Below are 17,938 nucleotides of genomic sequence, written 5' to 3'. Positions count from 1 at the left end.
AACACTTAATACCAAATTTAATGGTACTTTCAGCCCTTCCCAGGACTGTAATCTTAACCAGTCGGCCTAGAATTTCCTGGTCAGCACCAGTAAGATAATCCACCTGAAGGATCCCCTCCATCCCCCAAAGAAAGGTAAGATAATCTGTCTTTTTTTGCCCCCTTCTGTCTCTAAAATCCTTCCATTTTGGGCAGCCCAGGTGGCTCAGCAGTTTGGCGCTGCCTTCGGCCCAGAGCCTGATCCTGGAGACCGGGGATTGAGTCCCACGTCGGGCTCTCTGCATGGAGCCTGCTTCTCCCTTTGCCTGTATCTCTGTGTGTCTTTCATGAATGGGTAAATAAAATCTTTAAAAAGAAAAAATCCTTCCATTTTTTTGGAAGCAGCTCCTCCGCGCTCTTGTCTGTTGGCTAGACGGGATACGGCCCAATTCATGAATCATTGAATAAAGTCAGTTTGATCTTTACATTTACTCAGTTGAATTTTGTTTTTTAACACATCATAATCACAAGGTAAATATTTTTCGAAAGACAACTTCATAAAGTATTAGTTATATATTGGTGCATAACAAAGTACCACAAACTTAGCAGCTGCATTATAATAGCCATGAATCATCTCACAGTTTCTGTGGGTTGTGAGTCCAGGCTCCCTGTGGCTGGGTTCTTTGTTCAGGGTCTCACGAGCCAGGCTGGGATCTCAGTGAAAGGCTCACAGCCCTCCTCCACACTCATTAAGGTTTTTGGCAGAACTGAGCAAATCTTTGCTGTAGGACTGTGGACCTCAGCTCCTAAAGGCTGCCTCTGTCCACAGGCATTCACGACATAGCTGGTTTCTCTTTTAAGGCAGGCAGGATCGCACCTCTCTGTTGTTTTGAGGCACTGCCCTCCAGATTGTCTTTCAAAAGATGTCCCTGATTAGGTCAGACCCACCCCAAACAATCTCCCTTCTGGTGAACTCAAAATCAGCTCAAGGGGACCTTAAGCCCACTTGCAAAATCCCTTCACCTTTGCCATGTGGTGTAACCTAGTTGCGAAAGTGACATCCATGATGCTAACAGGTCCTGCTCACACTCCAGGATGGTGGGATACACAAACCAGGGGTGAGAATCTTGGGGCCCGTTTTAGAATCCTGCCACAATATGTGATTCTGGACTCTGGAGATTTGGGTCATGAAGTTTTCCATCTGGAAAGACTCAGATTAGTTCGAAGTAGGATCTTCTGATCTTGTCTTTTTCACCTTGCCAAAATACTGTCCAAAGAAAGACCTACCTATGAATCTTACCATAATGCTATTAAGTTTGTGAAATGGTGGGAAAAATGTGTGTTGTCCTATCTAAACTGTCAACTTTAAGGTTTTTAATTTAGTCTGTAGTGATGAAAACAGTAAAGAAAAAAAACTTAGCATTTTTTATGCTTTATGAAAATAAGAATGAAAGATGTTTGTGTACTATTGTCCACAAACGCATGCCTGCACACATACACACACACACACACACGTGTGTACACACCCAAGAACCCAAGGTGGAACTGGCTTGTGGTTTCCTGTTCTCCAGATGAGTGAGGGCTTCCTTGGATCACACGAGATCTGTAAAAAGAATGGAAAACTAAAAGTGATTCTTGAAATGTGAATAGAATCGTACTCCTTGGAGGCTGGGAGGCATTGAGTGAGGACTCTGTGGCATGTCAAAAGCCCACACATGCAGTGGGTCCTCCTGGACGGTGACTAATAGATTGCCAGGAGGCGTTGGTGTGAGAATGACTATCCAGACATCTGGTGGCCTCAGAGGGTTCGGGTCACCTCAGCTGATGTTCTTATAGGAATTCGCTGAAACTGAGCTGAATCCCTTTCTGGGCTGGGAGCCATGACTCCTCGAGGCTTTCTTCCTCCTCACCCCCTACATCTACCCAGCACCACATTCTCTCTGCTTCACCTTCTGAATACCGCTCGCTTCCATCTCCTTCTCTCTACCTCCACTGCTCCCTTCCTGATCTAAGCCACCACCATCCTTCTAAATGATGAAACAGCCTCCCTGCACTCCCCCCCTGGCTTCCCTCCAATCACTTCCCTGCAGAGCAGCCAGGGCATTTGCTTCCAAATTCAAAGCTGCTCAAGCAGCTCCTCGCATAAAACCCAAGCGCGATTTCTATTAGTGCTAAATGCCAAGACCAAAATTTTTAACTGATCCCATAAGGATGATAGGTTTGCCTCTTCTGGCCTCGGCACACTTACCCTGCACCTCCCCGTGCCGCGCCCCCGGCCACCTCCTGAGTCTTCTGCAGTCCTGCAACACTGGTGTCTCTGCCTCTGTCTCTCTAAGTTCAAATGCACCACATTGCTTCCAATCACAGGGCCCTTGCACAGCTGTTTCTTCTGACTTTCATGGTGAATGCCTACACACATTTTAGAACTCATCTAGAATGCCACCTCCTCCAGGAAGCCTTCCTCATCCCCTGCTAGACTGGGTTAAATCTCTGGGGTGGCAGGTGGTATTTTCCAAAAATGGTCGTGGCAATATTTCCTGTCCCCTATGCTATTCTAGAACTCAGCCACTCCCCAAGTTCTGGAGTCTGTTTGCCTCCCTTTTGAATTTGAGAGGGACTTTTTTTTTTTTAAGATTGATTTAAGAGAGAGAGAGCAAGCATGAGCAGGAGGTGCAGGGAGAGGGAGAGAGAATCTCAAGCAAACTGCATGCTGAGTGTGGAGCCCAATGTGGGGCTCCATCTCACGACCCTGAGATCACCACCTGAGCTAAAATCAGGAGTCGGACCCCTGACTGACTGTGCCACCCAGATGCCCTGAATTTTGGGGTGGGGGGACTTTGTAATAGCCACTATGGAAAGACTACAATGGAAATGATTCTGTGTGACTTCTGAGGCTGGATCAGAAAAGGTGATATGGCTTCCACCTGGCTTGCTCGCTCCTCTCAGGACAATCATTCTTAAATCCCAGCTGCCATGACACTCAGGGTGAATTGGGAAAAGATGGGACTTTAGGTAGGGGAAAAAATAGGGGTCCCAACAAGGCTCTAAGGGTATTTCAGGTATCCTATTTTAGGACAGAACAAAAATAGAGATAAGGAAGAAAAATAAGAACCCCTGTCCCAACTGCTAGGGCTAAAATGTTTTTCTTTTCTTTTTTTTCTAAAATGTTTTTCTAATAACTACACTCTAGCCACAGAAAATAGGAAGTAACCACAAAATAATCAGGCCTCAAAGGAGAAGTTAACTATAAAGATTAACCAGACCTAGCAAAACATATCTATAGATCACAGACGTCACAAGAAACAAAAGACTCTCACATGATGTGTAAGCATCATGTCTAGTTCCAGACCACTGACCTAACCACTGGCAAGTTTCCTGGTAAAGTCCTAATAAAAAGACAGAGATGAAAAGCCCTCACTGGCAACCCTGTTGGGACCCCTCTCACTCCTGAAAGCTTTTCCTGTATCTTTGCTTAATAAAACTCCATCGCTTTGCTCACTTTCCTTTGTCCAAGAGATTCATTCTTCAATGCCGTGAGACAAGAACCTCACACTCCTGCTTCAAGGCTGCGTGCAGAGACCACAGGTAGATGCTTCTGGGCACAGCCATGGCATGAGTTTCAACCTACAGCCAGTAGCAACTGCCAGACATGTAAGTGAGTAAACCCTCAGAAGATTCCAGCCCCAGCCTTCCAACCACCCAGTAGACACTGAAGGGCCAGCGATGAGCTTTCCCTGCCCAGCTGCCCAAATTGCAGACTGGAAAGCAAATAAATGTCATTTTAATCCTCTAAATCTTGGGATGGTTTGGTACTCAGCCACAGTAACTGGAACATAGTAAGTATTAACCTCGTACCTTTTCTTTGAAGTATCTGTTCCAGTTCAAACTACATTTTATGTGTGTGATTATTTGATTCCTATCTTTCTGCAAACACTGAAGCCTCTCTGAGGGCAAAAGCCTTTCCTGTTTTGTTCATCATTCTAATCCTGACACGTAGCCTAGCAAATGATGGACTCCCTGGCAGCGTATTCTTAGCTTTCCCACACTTCCTCATTTGGTCATTGGTTGAATGTTCATTCATTTGATACATGTTCACTGATGTGACTCTAGGTCAGGGATTTGTGTTAGAGATGAAGCACAAAAAGGTGATGTACGGGGGATGGTGGGAAGGCTGAGAAAGTCAGTTAGGTTGTGTTTTGAAGAATGCATAGGTGTTTTCTGGGTAATGAAGAGACAGAACAGGACTTCTGACAAGGGAAATGGTGTGTGCTGATGCATGGGGCCAGGAAGCAGCCAGGCCGGGCAGGCACTGACAGAGGTTCCACACAGGTAGAGAGGGTGGGTGGGAAATTCTGCAAAAGGAGGTTCGTAAGGGCCAGGTTCTTACTAATGTAGGAAAGACTTTAGGGTTTGAAGCCAACAGCTACGAAAGGATTCTTGAGACATCTTTGGTGCAAAAAGGTGACTTTATTATTATTATTTTTTAGAGATTTTAATTATTTACTCATGAAAGACACAGAGAGAGGGAGAGGCTGAGACACAGACAGAGGGAGGGGCAGGCTCCATGCAGGGAGCCGGATGTGGGACTCTATCTCGAGTCTCCAGGATCACGCCCTAGACCAAAGGTGGCGCTAAACCGCTGAGCCACCCGGGATACCCAAAAGGTGACTTTATTAAACCATGGAGACAGACCTGTGGGCAGAAAGAGCTGCCCCAGGGTTATGAGGAATGGCTGATTATATACTTTCAGATTGGGAGGGGGTTAGGGACATCGTAAGTCTCTATGGAATGTTTGAAGCAAGGTTTCCAGGACCTTGAGGGGGCTAGCTATTGTTGGGAAGAGTAATCTGAGTCATGAGACCCTTCAGAGATATATTGCTGGGTATTATGCTTGGGGGATAATTACCAACATATATCTTGGTGCAGGCAGAGATAAAGGAAGTTTCCAAAAGAATTTTTATATGTTCAAGTAGACTTACAGGATCCTGGGAGTTGGGCTAAGATTGCTTTTTGCCTGTTAGGAAAAAGTATTACATCAACATGGAGGCAGTTGAGTCCCTAGAGGAAGGTCACTCGTCCTGTTTCAAGGACTTCTCGATGGGCTGTAAGTATTAAACACATCTAATAATTTTTCTTTTGTCTTTGTTTCCCACATCATTACGGCCTTCAATCCTGCACATAGGTGCTTAGAGTCCATCTCACAAGAAACAAAGAAGACCCTGGAGGTTTGGAAGCAGCTGTGGAATGATCCAGTGCTTTACAGCACCAGGGCTAGGAGAACTGGTTAAGAGACTCCTGAACTGTTCCACTGGGGAGATGATGGGATCAGGAACCATCAAGAACCAGTTAGCAAAAATGCACTTCACAGGGCCCCTGTGGTGCTGTGTGCCCCTGGCCCATCCTCACATCAACCTCATAAAGCAGGGGTCTACAAATATTTTTTAGCAAATATAACAGGGTCTGCACATCTTAGGGTCTATCACGGCTACTCACCTTGCTGTGGAAGCGCAAGAGTAGCCACCGATGATAGGTACACGAGTGGGTGTGCCTGTAAATTTTATTTTACAGAAATTTCACGTGTCACCAAATAGCCTTCTCTTTTGAAATTTTTCCAACTTTAAGAAATGTGAAGACCACGATGAGTTCGCTAACTGGAACCGGACAAAAAAGCAAACGGCTGGGTTTGCTCAGCCGCACTATATAAGGCGTTGGTTAGCAGTTCAATTTGGGGAGTAAGGTCCGGGAGCAAGTCCTTCCAGGGGCCACGCCCCCGCGACGTCATCGAGGCCGCGCCCCCTCCGGGGCGGAGCCTGCGCATGCGCGGCCGGCCCTCGGGCGGGGGCGGGGCGGGCCGCGGCTCCGACTTCCAACATGGCGCACGCTGGCGGCGGCGGCAGCGGCGGCGGCGGCGGCGGCCCCGCGGGCCGGGGGCTGAGCGGCGCCCGCTGGGGTCGCTCGGGCTCCGCGGGCCACGAGAAGCTGCCGGTGCACGTGAGTGCTGCCCCCGCCGTCCCTCGGGAGCCCCGTCGCCCGGCCCCCGCGGGCCGATGCCCCTCGCCCGGGCCCCGCCCGGCCCCGCCTCGGCCTCCACTCCGCACGGCCCCCGACCCCAGCCCCCTGACCCCTAACCTTGACTCCCCGGAGGCTCGGCCCGCCCCCCTCCCCGCCAGGGACCCCGGTCCTCCGTCCGCTCCTCCGCCGACCCCCGCCCACCGGGACCCTCCCCTCCCCGCAGGTGGAGGACGCCCTCACCTACCTGGACCAGGTGAAGATCCGCTTCGGCAGCGACCCCGCCACCTACAACGGCTTCCTGGAGATTATGAAGGAGTTCAAAAGCCAGAGGTACCCGCGGGACCCCTTCCCACCCCGGGGGGGCCGCCCTGGGCCGCGATCCGGCCGAGCGGGGTGCGAACCCCCATCCCGGCCCCCTCTCCGCCCCAGTCGGGTGACCTTGCGCAGGTCGTGGAACCTCTCAAGAGCCTGGGTTCCTTCCCAAAGACGGGAGCGGAGAGTACCCCCCTGTGGAGCTGTTGTGGGGATTCCTGGAAGGAGAGCGGGGATGGGGTGAGGAGACAGCAAGAGAGAAGTCCGCAAGCGCAGCAGGAGTCGGGTCCTGTCTTTACTCAAAAGGATGTTTAAAATGAATTTTGTCCATCAAGGATTTGTTTAATTAATTTAAAAAAATTTTTTAAGCACTACGTTAAAATTATTGGTCTTGGTTATTGCATGTTTTGGCACCCTCTCTCCCTTCAATCTTGTCTCCAAGGTGAGTGCCTCACCCTCGGCAACCCCCAGTCCCAGGCTTGTTGGAAAGTAATGCACATAAAATGCTTTGTAAGGGGTCTGGCACAGAAAAAGGATTGAAAACACACCGAGCTGATTTCTGTAGGCGCACAGGAGGGTTAGAGCTAGATAGGGGACCTCAAGATCATGCCATCCATTAACCGGAGGCTTACTTTGGCTTAGAGTGGGCCAGAGGCTTGCCCAGACTAGCCTTAGGGGCAGTCAGGACTAGAACTTGGGCACTCTGACTCTTAGATTCTCAGCGGTCCCATCACCACCGTGCTGCCTCCCCCTCCCTGAGGAAATCGGGCAGGGCTGGCCTGATTTCCTTCCAGGAGAGACCAGCTAAAGCTTTGAGGGAGCCCCACTGCAGCCATGGGGACGACCCCCTGGCGTTGTGCAACCCATGCTTGCAGGGCCTTTGGTATTTATGCTTTGCCATCACTTGCTGGGATCCACACCTGTGTCATGGTTTATCACATTGCTTAGAGGGCTTTGGCCTCCTGCCACTTCTTGGAGTCCCGGACTTTCACTTGGCTCTCCTGACATTTTCAGAACAGAACGCGTGTGCTTGGAGTGTTTGGGGTAGCTGTGCCATGCAGATATCCTGTGGTTCTCCATAGGAGGGTACAGGGAGCCCGAGGCTGGCTGCTGTGGAAGTAGATGACACATAACACATTGGCTGAATCACACCGGTCACATTGCAGGGTGCTTTGTTGTCCTTCGAGAAGCTCATTATTAGGTGGCCCTGTCAAGTGAGTTGGGAGTAGATTTTGCTTTCAGTGTGCTCCCCAAGACACTCCTGCCCACTCTCGTTCTCTTTTGTTCTAGCATCGATACGCCTGGAGTCATCCGACGCGTGTCACAGCTCTTCCATGAACACCCTGACCTCATTGTTGGATTCAACGCTTTCCTTCCCCTCGGGTACAGAATAGACATTCCCAAGAATGGCAAGTTAAACATACAGTCGCCTCTATCCAGCCAGGTATGCCGCTATGGTGGTCTGAGTGAGTTGGCCCTGACATGGTGCACCCTGGTACTCAGGTACCCAGGTCAGGCAGCCCATCTTGTGTATCATCGTGTTGCTGGAAAGCCAGCGAAGATCCAGTCTTTTTCTAGACACGCTGCTCGCTTCTAGCACAGGTCAAAATAGATCAAAATACCTATCCAGCCAGCCTCTTTATCCCAAATCGATCCGTTTGGAGGATTCAGATAAGAGTGGATGTGGTTGTTTGTGTCGGGGGTATTCTCTTAGCAGTTTTATGTCCTGTCAAAATAACCACCCCGTCACCAGGCTCTTATCCTGAGGCGTTCCCGTGACATGCCAGGTAGGCCACACTTGTACTTTGGTATGTGGTTGCTCTGATCATCCTAGGTGCCCGCCGCAAAATAAAGTAGTTGAGATGTGTGTGTGAATAGCCGTTTTGTTGTTGCTGTGCTGCATTTAATTGCCAGCAGGGTCGGTGGCTCAGCTTAGGCTTGTGGCTTTGGCTCTTTCTGTCTCAGGTGGTGGCTCGCTGCCTCCTATATCCCTGTAGTCCCTTCTTGCCTGAGCCCACCAGACCCTCTGAGCAAACAAAAACCTTTGTGAGCTTTACTCTTATAAATTAGCCATTGCTTTTCCTCCACCGTGGCCCTGTTGCCATAAAGCCGTGCTACAGGGGGTGCTGTCTAGTGCATCTGGAGATGTTTTGTAGATTCCTGACTCCACCCACTAGGCCCTTACCCCGTGGCGACAGCCAAAAGTGTCACCAGACATTGCCAGATGACTCCTGGGAGCCATATCACCCCCATCGAGAACCACTGGTCTACGTGAACCAGCTCTTTCAATCTTTCTGCCTCTGCTCCAGGGTTTTGGGTTTTAGAAGGGATATAAAAAAAAATCTACCACGGGAAGCGTTTTGTTGTTTCTGCCTCTGATGAAGGAGATTGCAGTTTTGTATCAATTCAAGAGTCAGATTTGGAAGGAGAACAGCCAGAGGCCATGTGACAGTGACATCCCTCTCTGAGAGGAACTCGCATGTAAATCTTGCCTTCTCTTTATGCAAGGCAAGCTCCGCCACCAGCATGTTGCTTCATTAAAGCCAAGCAGTGTGTCTCAGTTTTAAAAAGGAACTTGGAAGTGCGTGGCCACTGAACTCCAAAGAGCTTCCATTTCACATTTACACACAGAGCACCAGGATCCAGATGTAGGGCTTGTTGCTTCAGACAATGAAAGCCTTAGCGAGATTCATCTTTGGAACAATCACGGCTGAGAAGAAAAGCAGGCTCATTTACAGCAGTGTGCACGGGAGCATTTCGACAAGTCTGAACACAGGTGTGTTGTGACCATAACTCCCTTAGAGCCGAGGTCGAAGACCTCCGTCACACTCCCAAGTGATGGCCACACTCCCAACAGTTCGCCTTTCCCAACCCCTGGCTGTAGGAATAACTCAGCTTGTGGCCTGGATCTCAATGCGAACTGCGCTGTCTTCGCATTCGGAGGTGGTCACGGCCCGGGCTATTGTGCATACTCCATGTGTTAATGGACATAGCTGGACCTGACCAGTCCTTTCTCCCCCTGAATAGTAGCTACTTAACCTGGTTTTATAATCTTGCTGAAGCCCCAAAGCCACTACTTTTAGGGCCCCATTCTAACGTTGCTGACTCCATTTCTGTCTACATCAGTTGACCTGCTGAGTTTCCTGCCCTGCTTTTCAGTGCTCCGTCATGCCAGGCGTAAACAGGATGGCCTCTTGGCGTCCTGGAGTCCTTTGAAAGGCCACAGTAGCCCGATAACTTTTCAGGGCTCCCCATACACCACGCTCTGGTGATTTTTTTTGTTTTACTCATTTTTTAGCTTCTGTGTTTTGTAGTACAGCTTTTTTTTTTTTTTTTTTTTCCTATTTTTCATCTTGTGAGTCCTATCAACTCCAGGCAGGGAGGGAGTACTTAGGTGCTGAGGGAGAGATATAAGGGAAGTCCCAGGCTGTGGGGAGCCCTCGGTGCAGCTTTTTCAGCCCTGGCCCATTGTTCTTGGGACCAGATTGTTCTTTTCTGGAGCAGGCTGTCCTGTGCAGTGTACGGTGCCTAGCAGCATTCCTGGACTCCACAGTCTACCCTGTGACGACCTAGAAGTATCTCCACACGTTGCTAAGTGCCCCCTGGGGGACAGAATTGGCCTCATTGAGAACGCAAGTCTAAGAGAAAGGCAGTTGTGTGCCATGATGTGGGGAGTGTGGCCACAGGAAGGCCAGGGCAGCATGGTGGGAAGAATATCACCTTGCTGGGGCTCCAGCCTCCTGAGTCAGCATCATGTTGGAGCTAGTCATCAGGCCTCAGTTGTCACACCTCTCAGAGAGCCCTCTACTCCACCCCCAGATGATTCTCGTACCACTCCCATTTTGTATATTGTAAAATCGCAAAACCAGGATTTGAAATTAGAAATCCACCGCATCTTGGTCTGCCTTGCGTGGCCGACTGAGTCCAGGTCAGGCAGGCCATCCTGTCCGTCTTGTTCTCGACTGTACCCCTGTTCCGGGGTGGTGCCAGGCACGTGTTGGGAGGAGCAGGACACTGCGCAGCGGTGGGAAAGTGATGAATCTCAGCTCCCAGCTTCCGTTCAGAGCCAGCCCTGCCGCCCGGGAGCCGGCTCTTTTATGGTTGGCTAGAGCAACAGCCAGCTTGAACACAGGTAAAGAAAGGTAAAGCTTTAGATATGGCTTGGACTACAAATGACCCTTTACCTTTGGAGGCAGGCCTGCTGTGTTCTCTCTGGGGTAGCGTCATCTGGAAGTTCAGTGAGTCCCAAGTGGGTCACCTTGCATATCTGTGTCCTAGTCACTCATGGAACGGGTGTGGACCACCACCTCCTCTGTACCAGGTGCTGGGGTTTATTCAGAGTTCTTGCTCTCGGGGCACTTGCGTGTATCCTGAGATCCGGGTGGACAGATGAGGAGCATGTGAGGGGGGTTAATGCTGTGAGTGAAGGCAGGGGCAGGGCGTGAGGGGCTGTGGGCAGATGCCCTGTGAATGATCAGGAACCCTACCTGTGTCTTGGGGCGGGGGGTTTCCTGGGCCGGGTCCAAGGCCTGAGGAGGCAATGAGTGGGAGTGCTTGAGAAACAGCCAAAGAGCCTGCAGGGTTGTGGGGTAATGGGAAGAAGGTAGGGGAGAGAGCCAAGGCATGGGGAACCAGTGGAGAGTTCCAGAAAGGCCACTCTGGATGCGGTCCCAGAAGTGGACTGAGGGGGCAAGAGAAGATCTGGGGGCCCGGTGCGGGGAGGGCCTGGGTGATCTAGGCAGAGTGCACAGTGGCGTGGGCCCAAGGTGGGGAGTCCGTGAAAATGGGAAGTCTGAGGAGATTCCAGGATTCCTCAGTTTCTGGGTGAAGGTGGCATCACCTGCTGGGGTGAGCAAGGCCTGGGAGCAGCAAGGGCTGCAGGGGAGCTGCTCTGTGTTTGGAATGTGCTGTTTAAAGAGGTGTCTCATGTACCAAATTGGGGCTGTGTATGGCCACTCAGAGGGTGGGCTGTGCAAGGCTGCTTTTCGGTGTCTAGGAGAATACCTTATTGTGCCTGGATTACTGGATTAGGTCACTCAGGGCAGGCACAGAAGAGAAAAGGTTGGACTGTTCTGGAAGGTTTAGAGGAGGGGTTGGCTCAGGAGCCAAAGGCAGCTTGTATTTGTATGGACAGTGGTTTTTACATTTTCCAGAGATACACTGAAAATGTTTTTAAACTGTGATTATATTCACATAACATAAATTCACCGCATGTAATTATTTTAGAGTATACAGTTCAGCGGCTTTGCACATATTTAACGATATCTTATAACCACCACCCCTAATTCCAGAACATTTTTATCACTCCAGAAAAGAAACCATATCTCACGATTCTCCTCTCCCACTGGCCACTGGCAACAATGAATCCACTTTGTCTCTGCAGATTTGCCTATTCTGGATATTTCATTTCCATGGAATCCTGTATAATTTCTTGTGTCTGGCTTCTTCGCTCAGCATTATGGTGTCGAGGTTCATCCTCATCGTAGCCTGTGTCAGAGCTACATTCCTTTCTATGGTTGAAGAATATTCCATCATATGGATGTACCACATGTGTTTATCCATTACCCTTTGGTAGGCATTTGGGTTGTCCGCACGCCTGTTTTCAATTCTTGGGTAGATACCTAGAGGTGGAATCGCCAGGTCACGTGGTAACTATGTTTAACTTCTTGAAGAACCGCCAGCCTGTTGGCCACAGCAGCTGCACCATTACTATCTGGCCCTCTTTGCCAAACCCTGGTCTTGAGGAGATCTCTCCATCTTGTCCCGGTGCCTCAGTCCAGGGCATCGGAAGGGGTACACAGAGCTTGAAAATGCCCCCCTAGGAGTGGTGGGGAGCTCCGACACACAGCCTCCTCTGAAGCAAATCTCTGCTCCGGGGCTACTCCCTCCCCCTGCTTCTCCCTGGCTCCTTCTAGCACCTTCCTCTGCCAGACCAGCGCACCTTTAAGTAATGCAGTAATCAGCAAGAGCATCCCCAGAGGGCCTTAGGATGCATCCCACTGTCGGGGAGAAATGGTATTTAGGATTGCGGCTGCTGTGGGTTTTTGTGTCTCTGCTTGTCTCTGCTCAGACTTTATTCTAGAGTTGCCTCTGCACCACAGTTTGGGCTGAATGGTGTCCTCTCCCCAACCCCCCCACCCCAATTCATATGTTGAAATCTTAAGCCCCAGTACATCAGAATGTGACTGTTTCTGGAGACATTTGCAGAGGTAATTAAGGTAAAATGAGGCCCTTAGGGTGTCCCCTGATCCCATCTGCCTTGCGTCCTTATGAGAAGAGGAAATTTGGACATAGGGAGCAACGCACACACAGACAACTGTGTGAGGACACAGTGAGAAGATGGCCACCCACAAGCCAAGACACCTCCAGAGATAACCACCCCTGCTGAACCTTGATCTTGGACTTCAGCCTCCAGAACTGTGAGGAAATACATTTCTGTTGTGTAAGCTGCCCAGTCTGTGGCGTTTTGTTATGGCAACCCGAGCAGAATAACACACCTACCCAGGTGACAGTGAGCGTGCCCGCAAGTGTGTCTGTCATGATGATGGCTCTGCAGCTGTTTGCCTGCCATTCCCCATCCTGCTGTAGTCTTCAGGTCAGTGGTTGGTGCCCCGTGGCAAGGGGGATGGAAACACTAGGCTGTTTGTTCCTCCGTTCATCTGATGACTCACAACAATGGATGGAGCGCACTCTGCTCTGAGCATCATTCCAGGTGCTTGGGGTTATGTGAACAGAGTGGGATGTCTCCCCTCTTGGTATTTGCCATCTGGTCAGGGGTGGGCAGACAATAAAGTAAGTAAAATATGTGTTTGTCGGAAGGTGACACGCTGTGGAGAAAAATAGAGCAAGAAAGGGGCTCAAAATGCTGGGAGACAGGCCGTTTTAGTTTGGCGCCAGGTGGTTCTGGAAGACATTCTGAGAAGGTGCCCTAATATCCCTAGAGCTAAGCTAGAAGGATCCCGACCTGCTCGAGAGCCAGCCACTGTGTGCGTCAGACCTGCAGGACGCCAGAGGGTTGCTCCTGACAGCCCAGTTTGGTTTGTGGGAAGTCCCCATGCATAATATTTCAGTTTGGAAACATGAACATCCCCTCCTTCAGGGGGGTGGGGTCCAGGCCCACCACAAATCAGGATTCTGGGTGCCCAGGAGACAGACGTGTGTGTCTGTTTTCGTTTTCATTTGTATGGACAGAAAAGCACACAAATGGAGGGCAGGCACCATGGACATAGGGAGCAACCCACGGTCAGGGTCTGTCTCTTCTCTTGAGTGACTTATCCTCAGCTTAGCACCAAGAGTCCTATGGTCCTAGACAACCTGGGCGGTGGGCAGCTGCCCTCACCTCCAGGGTCGCCACTTTCCCGGCGCTGCTGACAAGAGGTGTGGAAGATTTCTTTTATAAATAGCCCCAAACCTCACTCCAGAAAGGATGAAATAATCCACTTTTCACATATTTCTCCTGAATCCTCATTTTTCAAGGTATTGGGGGTCCTTCAAACTTCCATGTTCTTTGATCAGATGGAGGTGGGTTCGTGAGACTCACTCAGGATGGCACAGGCATGCGATATGGTGAGGGAGGAGTCACCTCCATGTTCTGTGTGTGCCCCCCACACCACCGCTTCCCTCCCTCCAGACCCCCACATTCCAAGCCTTGGCTCTGCCAGCAGGGGCTCTTCCTGGGCTTTTTTCTCACATCTGTTCACGGCGGGGTCAGGACCACCAGTAACTTGCTGTCATGCTGTTGTCAGGACTCTTCGCACAACCACAGTGACTGTGCAGAGAACTTCAAGCAGCAGATGCTCTATAAGGAGGACAAGCCCCAGGTGCCCTTGGAGTCGGACTCCGTGGAGTTCAACAATGCTATTAGCTACGTGAACAAGATTAAGACTCGTTTTCTAGACCACCCAGAGATCTACAGGTCATTCCTGGAGATCCTGCACACTTACCAGGTAGGAGGCCTCACATGATGGTGGCGCTGCCATTGTCCCCGCTGTCCGTGTGCATCTCCAGTGTCCACATTTCCTGGTCTGAATTCATGACAGCATGTAAAATTCCAATTTGCTTTTTTGTTGTTGTTGTTTTTTTTTTTTTTTTTTTTTTCTTTTTTTAACATGATAAAGTATACATAACCTAGAACTTAAGTGCCCAGTTTGGTGGCATTGAAGTACACTGATGTGCAACCTTCCCCACCGTCCATCCCCAGAATTGCTTGTCTTATAAAACCAAGACTCAGTCCCGGTTAAACACTAACTCCCCTAGCCCCTGGCTCCCACCATCCTCCTTCCCATCTCTGGGGATTTGACAACTCAGAGGCCCTCCTATAAGCAGGATCAGATGGTATTTGTCCTTTTGTGTCTGGCTTCTTTCATTCACTATGATGTCCTCAAGGTTTGTCATTGCGTTGCCTGGGTCAGAGTTTCATTTCTTTTTAAGGCTAAAGAATATTCCATGGCACAGATGCACCACTTGTGTTTATCCGTTCACCCATTGATGGACACCAGGGTTTCTCCCATGTTTTGGCTCTCCAGAATAACGCTGCTGTGAACACGGGCATACAGATACCTTTTGGAGTTTGGTTTCATTAGGATTTTAATTGGCTCTTTGAGGCACCTCTATATCCAAGAAGTACTAGGAAACAGCACAGGGATTTAAAAAGAACCTAAGAAGGTGGTGGTCTTTTTATAAGACAGCTCCGTTAATGTTTTGACAACACAGCTACCCTCTGTTTATGCTGATTACAAGTGGGCCATGTGCCAGGTGGTGGGGCCAAGGGGATCAGTGGCTGCTGCTTAGTTCGGTCTGGAGGTGGAAGAGACTTAGAGGTGGTTGGGGTGGGAAAGAAGAGAAGCATGTAGAAGTATGTCGGATTGATGGTTGCCAACTCTGACCAGGGGCCAGGGGAGGGGGTGTCAGGAAGGGGAGATTCAGCTTGAATCCTGAGAAATCAGAACTATCAGGCAGGTAAGTACAGACAAAGGATGGACTTAGTGCTGGGAACAGCTTGTGCAAAGTCCCAGGGGTCAGAGCGGACAGCTTCAGGGGACCTGAGGAGGGGGAGGGAGACATCAAGGGCTCTTGATGGGTTGTCTCATTCTCTTTACGGCCATAGAGTGGGAGGGAGTCTCGGGCTTTGCGCTTTGGGGGAGCAAAGTTTATTTATTTCTCTCTCTCTCTCTTTCTTTCTTTCTTTCTTTCTTTCTTTCTTTCTTTCTTTCTTTCTTCTTTCTTTCTTTCTTTTGTTCTTTCTTCCTTTCCTTCCCTTTCCTTCCTTCCTTCCTTCCTTCCTTCTTTCCTTCTTTCTGAAACGCCTGGGTATCTCAGTGGTTGAGCATCTGCCTTCAGCTCAGGGTGTTATCCCAGGGTGAGTTCCACATTGGGCTCACTGCAGGGAGCCTGCTTCTTCTGCCTATGTCTCTGCCTATGTCTCTCATGAATAAATAAAATCTTTTTTTTTTTTTTTTTAAGATTTTATTTGTTTAACAGAGGGAGAGAGAGCACAAGCAGGGAGTGATAGGCAGAGGGAAAGGGAGAAGCAGGCTCCCCACTGAGCAGGGAGCCCAATGTGGGGCCTGATCTTGGGACCCTGGGACCATGACCTGAGCCAAAGGCAGATGCCTAACTGACTAAGCTCCCCAGGTGCCCCTATAGGGACTTATTTCTTTTTTTTTTTTTTTTTTTTTTTTTAGGGACTTATTTCTAATGGTCATCCTGAGTTCTGCTTGCTATTTCCTGCCCTCCTGACTTGGGTCCCCTTGGGTCCTCATCCTTTTGCTTTAAGCTCTGGGTTAGGCCACCTTCCTTCAAGTCTCGGGGTCTTTATGACTCTGGGTGGACAGGCCTTGTCTTGGTAGTCCCTTTGCTTCCCTCTTTACCCTATTTCCATCAAGACCCAGTGTCAGCTCCATGCTCCCCTCTGCCTGTCCAGCAAAAAACGCCCCCTTCACCCTTGTGAGGGTGGTGGGTCTGTCACTGACCTTGTACTTACCCAGCCTCTGATTGAGGACACACAGGACTGAGGCCAGATAACTCCATGACTATGCCTCTGCCCACGTCCCCTCTACCCTTCACATAAACCCCATCTGTGGCCCAGACTCAGGCTGTGTTGGGGGGTGGGACCAGCACAGAAGCACACAGGGCACCCCAAGTTGTTAGCAGGGCGGTAGACAGGGTTCCTTTCTCCTAGTGGTGGCGGTCATGGGGTCTGCCCACCGGTTCCCTGTTTCGTGAGTTGTCCCTCCGTCTCCTCCACAGTGGGATGCCTGAATGTCACAGCCTGGGGTGCCTCGTTCCTTGACTAATGACTCATTTTCCCTTTCCCAAAAATTGGCAGAAGGAGCAGCTGAGCACAAAGGGCCGGCCATTCCGTGGCATGTCTGAAGAGGAGGTGTTTACTGAGGTGGCCAACCTCTTCCGGGGCCAGGAGGACCTGCTGTCCGAGTTTGGACAGTTCCTACCAGAAGCCAAGCGGTCCCTGGTGAGTACTGAATGTCCATTGTGGCCCGAGGGCCACTGCCTTCTCAGCCGGGATGCTGCTTCTTGGGGCAGCCTCAAAGACCAGGCCAGGCTTCTCTGTCCACCAAGACACACTGGATTCCCCCAGAAGCCACACAGCGTGCAGACACCCATAGCACACCCCTCCCCCCAGTTCAGGCTTACCTCCATGTGTTGCTAGAGAGATCCTGAGGAGGGCTTCTCTTGATAGATGGTATCCAGGTGGTAAGGGCTGGTGGGGAGGTGGAGAGTATCCTGCTGTGGAGACCCGGTTGTAACCAGTACCCTATGGGGAGGTGTAGGTGGGGGCGGCCTGAGGCTTGTCAATGACTGTGGGGTGACGACAAAGGACAGAGAATGTGAGGAGGGGCCTGCAGTGGTGAGGTTGGGGGTGCAGACTGCATCATCAGCCCTTCATCACCTCCCCCCCATCATGGCCTGAGGCCTGTTGGGTGGCACTATCCATGTCCTCTTTCCATGTTATTTTCGGGATCCCTGGGTGGCGCAGCGGTTTGGCGCCTGCCTTTGGCCCAGGGCGCGATCCTGGAGACCCGGGATCGAATCCCACGTCGGGCTCCCGGTGCATGGAGCCTGCTTCTCCCTCTGCCTGTGTCTCTGCCTCTCTCTCTCTCTACCTCTGTGTGTGACTATCATAAATAAATTAAAAAAAAAAAAAAAGAATTCCATGTTATTTTCTACAAACGTTAAGACTTTCTTAAAAATTGACATAAAGTTCACATAACGTTGAATACCTTAAAGTATACAGCTCAGTGGCATTTAGTACATCAGAGTGTTGTGCAACCAGTACTTCTCTCTTGTTCCAGAACATTTTCATCACCACAGAGGGCACTCTGTCTCCATGAGTGGTCATTTGTCATTTCCCCTCCCCCAGCCCCTGGCAACCACTAATCTGGATCTGTCTTTGTAGATTGACCTGTTCTGCACATTTCATATAAATAAGATCCTACATCATGTGGCCTTTAGTGTCTGGCTTTGCTTAGCATAACGTTTTTGAGGTTCATCCACATCGTAGCATGTGCATCAGTACCTTGCTCCTTTTTATGGCTAAGTAATATTCCTTTGTGTGGATGGACCACGTTTTGCTTTTCCAGCCATCCATTAGTGGACATTTGGGCTGTTTCTTTTTG

General features: G+C 50.1%; 1 protein-coding gene and 1 long non-coding RNA gene across 3 annotated transcripts in view; one reads left to right on the top strand and one right to left on the bottom strand.

Moving 5' to 3' along the window:
- On the bottom strand, positions 1-5,924 carry LOC144290363 (uncharacterized). The gene is made up of 2 exons (XR_013358062.1): positions 5,472-5,924; positions 1-1,581 (listed from the first exon to the last, which is right to left on the bottom strand). It is a non-coding gene; the product is annotated as an uncharacterized LOC144290363 (long non-coding RNA).
- The window catches only part of SIN3B (SIN3 transcription regulator family member B), a 39,428-nt gene continuing 26,518 nt past the window's right edge, over positions 5,029-17,938 (top strand). Inside the window, exons 1-5 of one of the 2 annotated variants that reach the window (XM_077859516.1) lie at positions 5,029-5,082; positions 6,214-6,320; positions 7,593-7,746; positions 14,048-14,248; positions 16,630-16,773. In XM_077859516.1, coding sequence (XP_077715642.1) covers positions 6,298-6,320; positions 7,593-7,746; positions 14,048-14,248; positions 16,630-16,773 — 522 coding nt within the window. In that variant the 5' untranslated portion in view covers positions 5,029-5,082; positions 6,214-6,297. Of the gene's footprint in view, positions 5,083-5,820; positions 5,970-6,213; positions 6,321-7,592; positions 7,747-14,047; positions 14,249-16,629; positions 16,774-17,938 lie in introns of those variants that run through there. The other variant, XM_077859515.1, reaches the window with a different exon arrangement.

This window comes from Canis aureus, chromosome 19 (genome assembly GCF_053574225.1).
Source record: "Canis aureus isolate CA01 chromosome 19, VMU_Caureus_v.1.0, whole genome shotgun sequence".
Taxonomy (NCBI): domain Eukaryota; kingdom Metazoa; phylum Chordata; class Mammalia; order Carnivora; family Canidae; genus Canis; species Canis aureus.
This window is presented reverse-complemented; position numbering and strand designations above follow the sequence as displayed.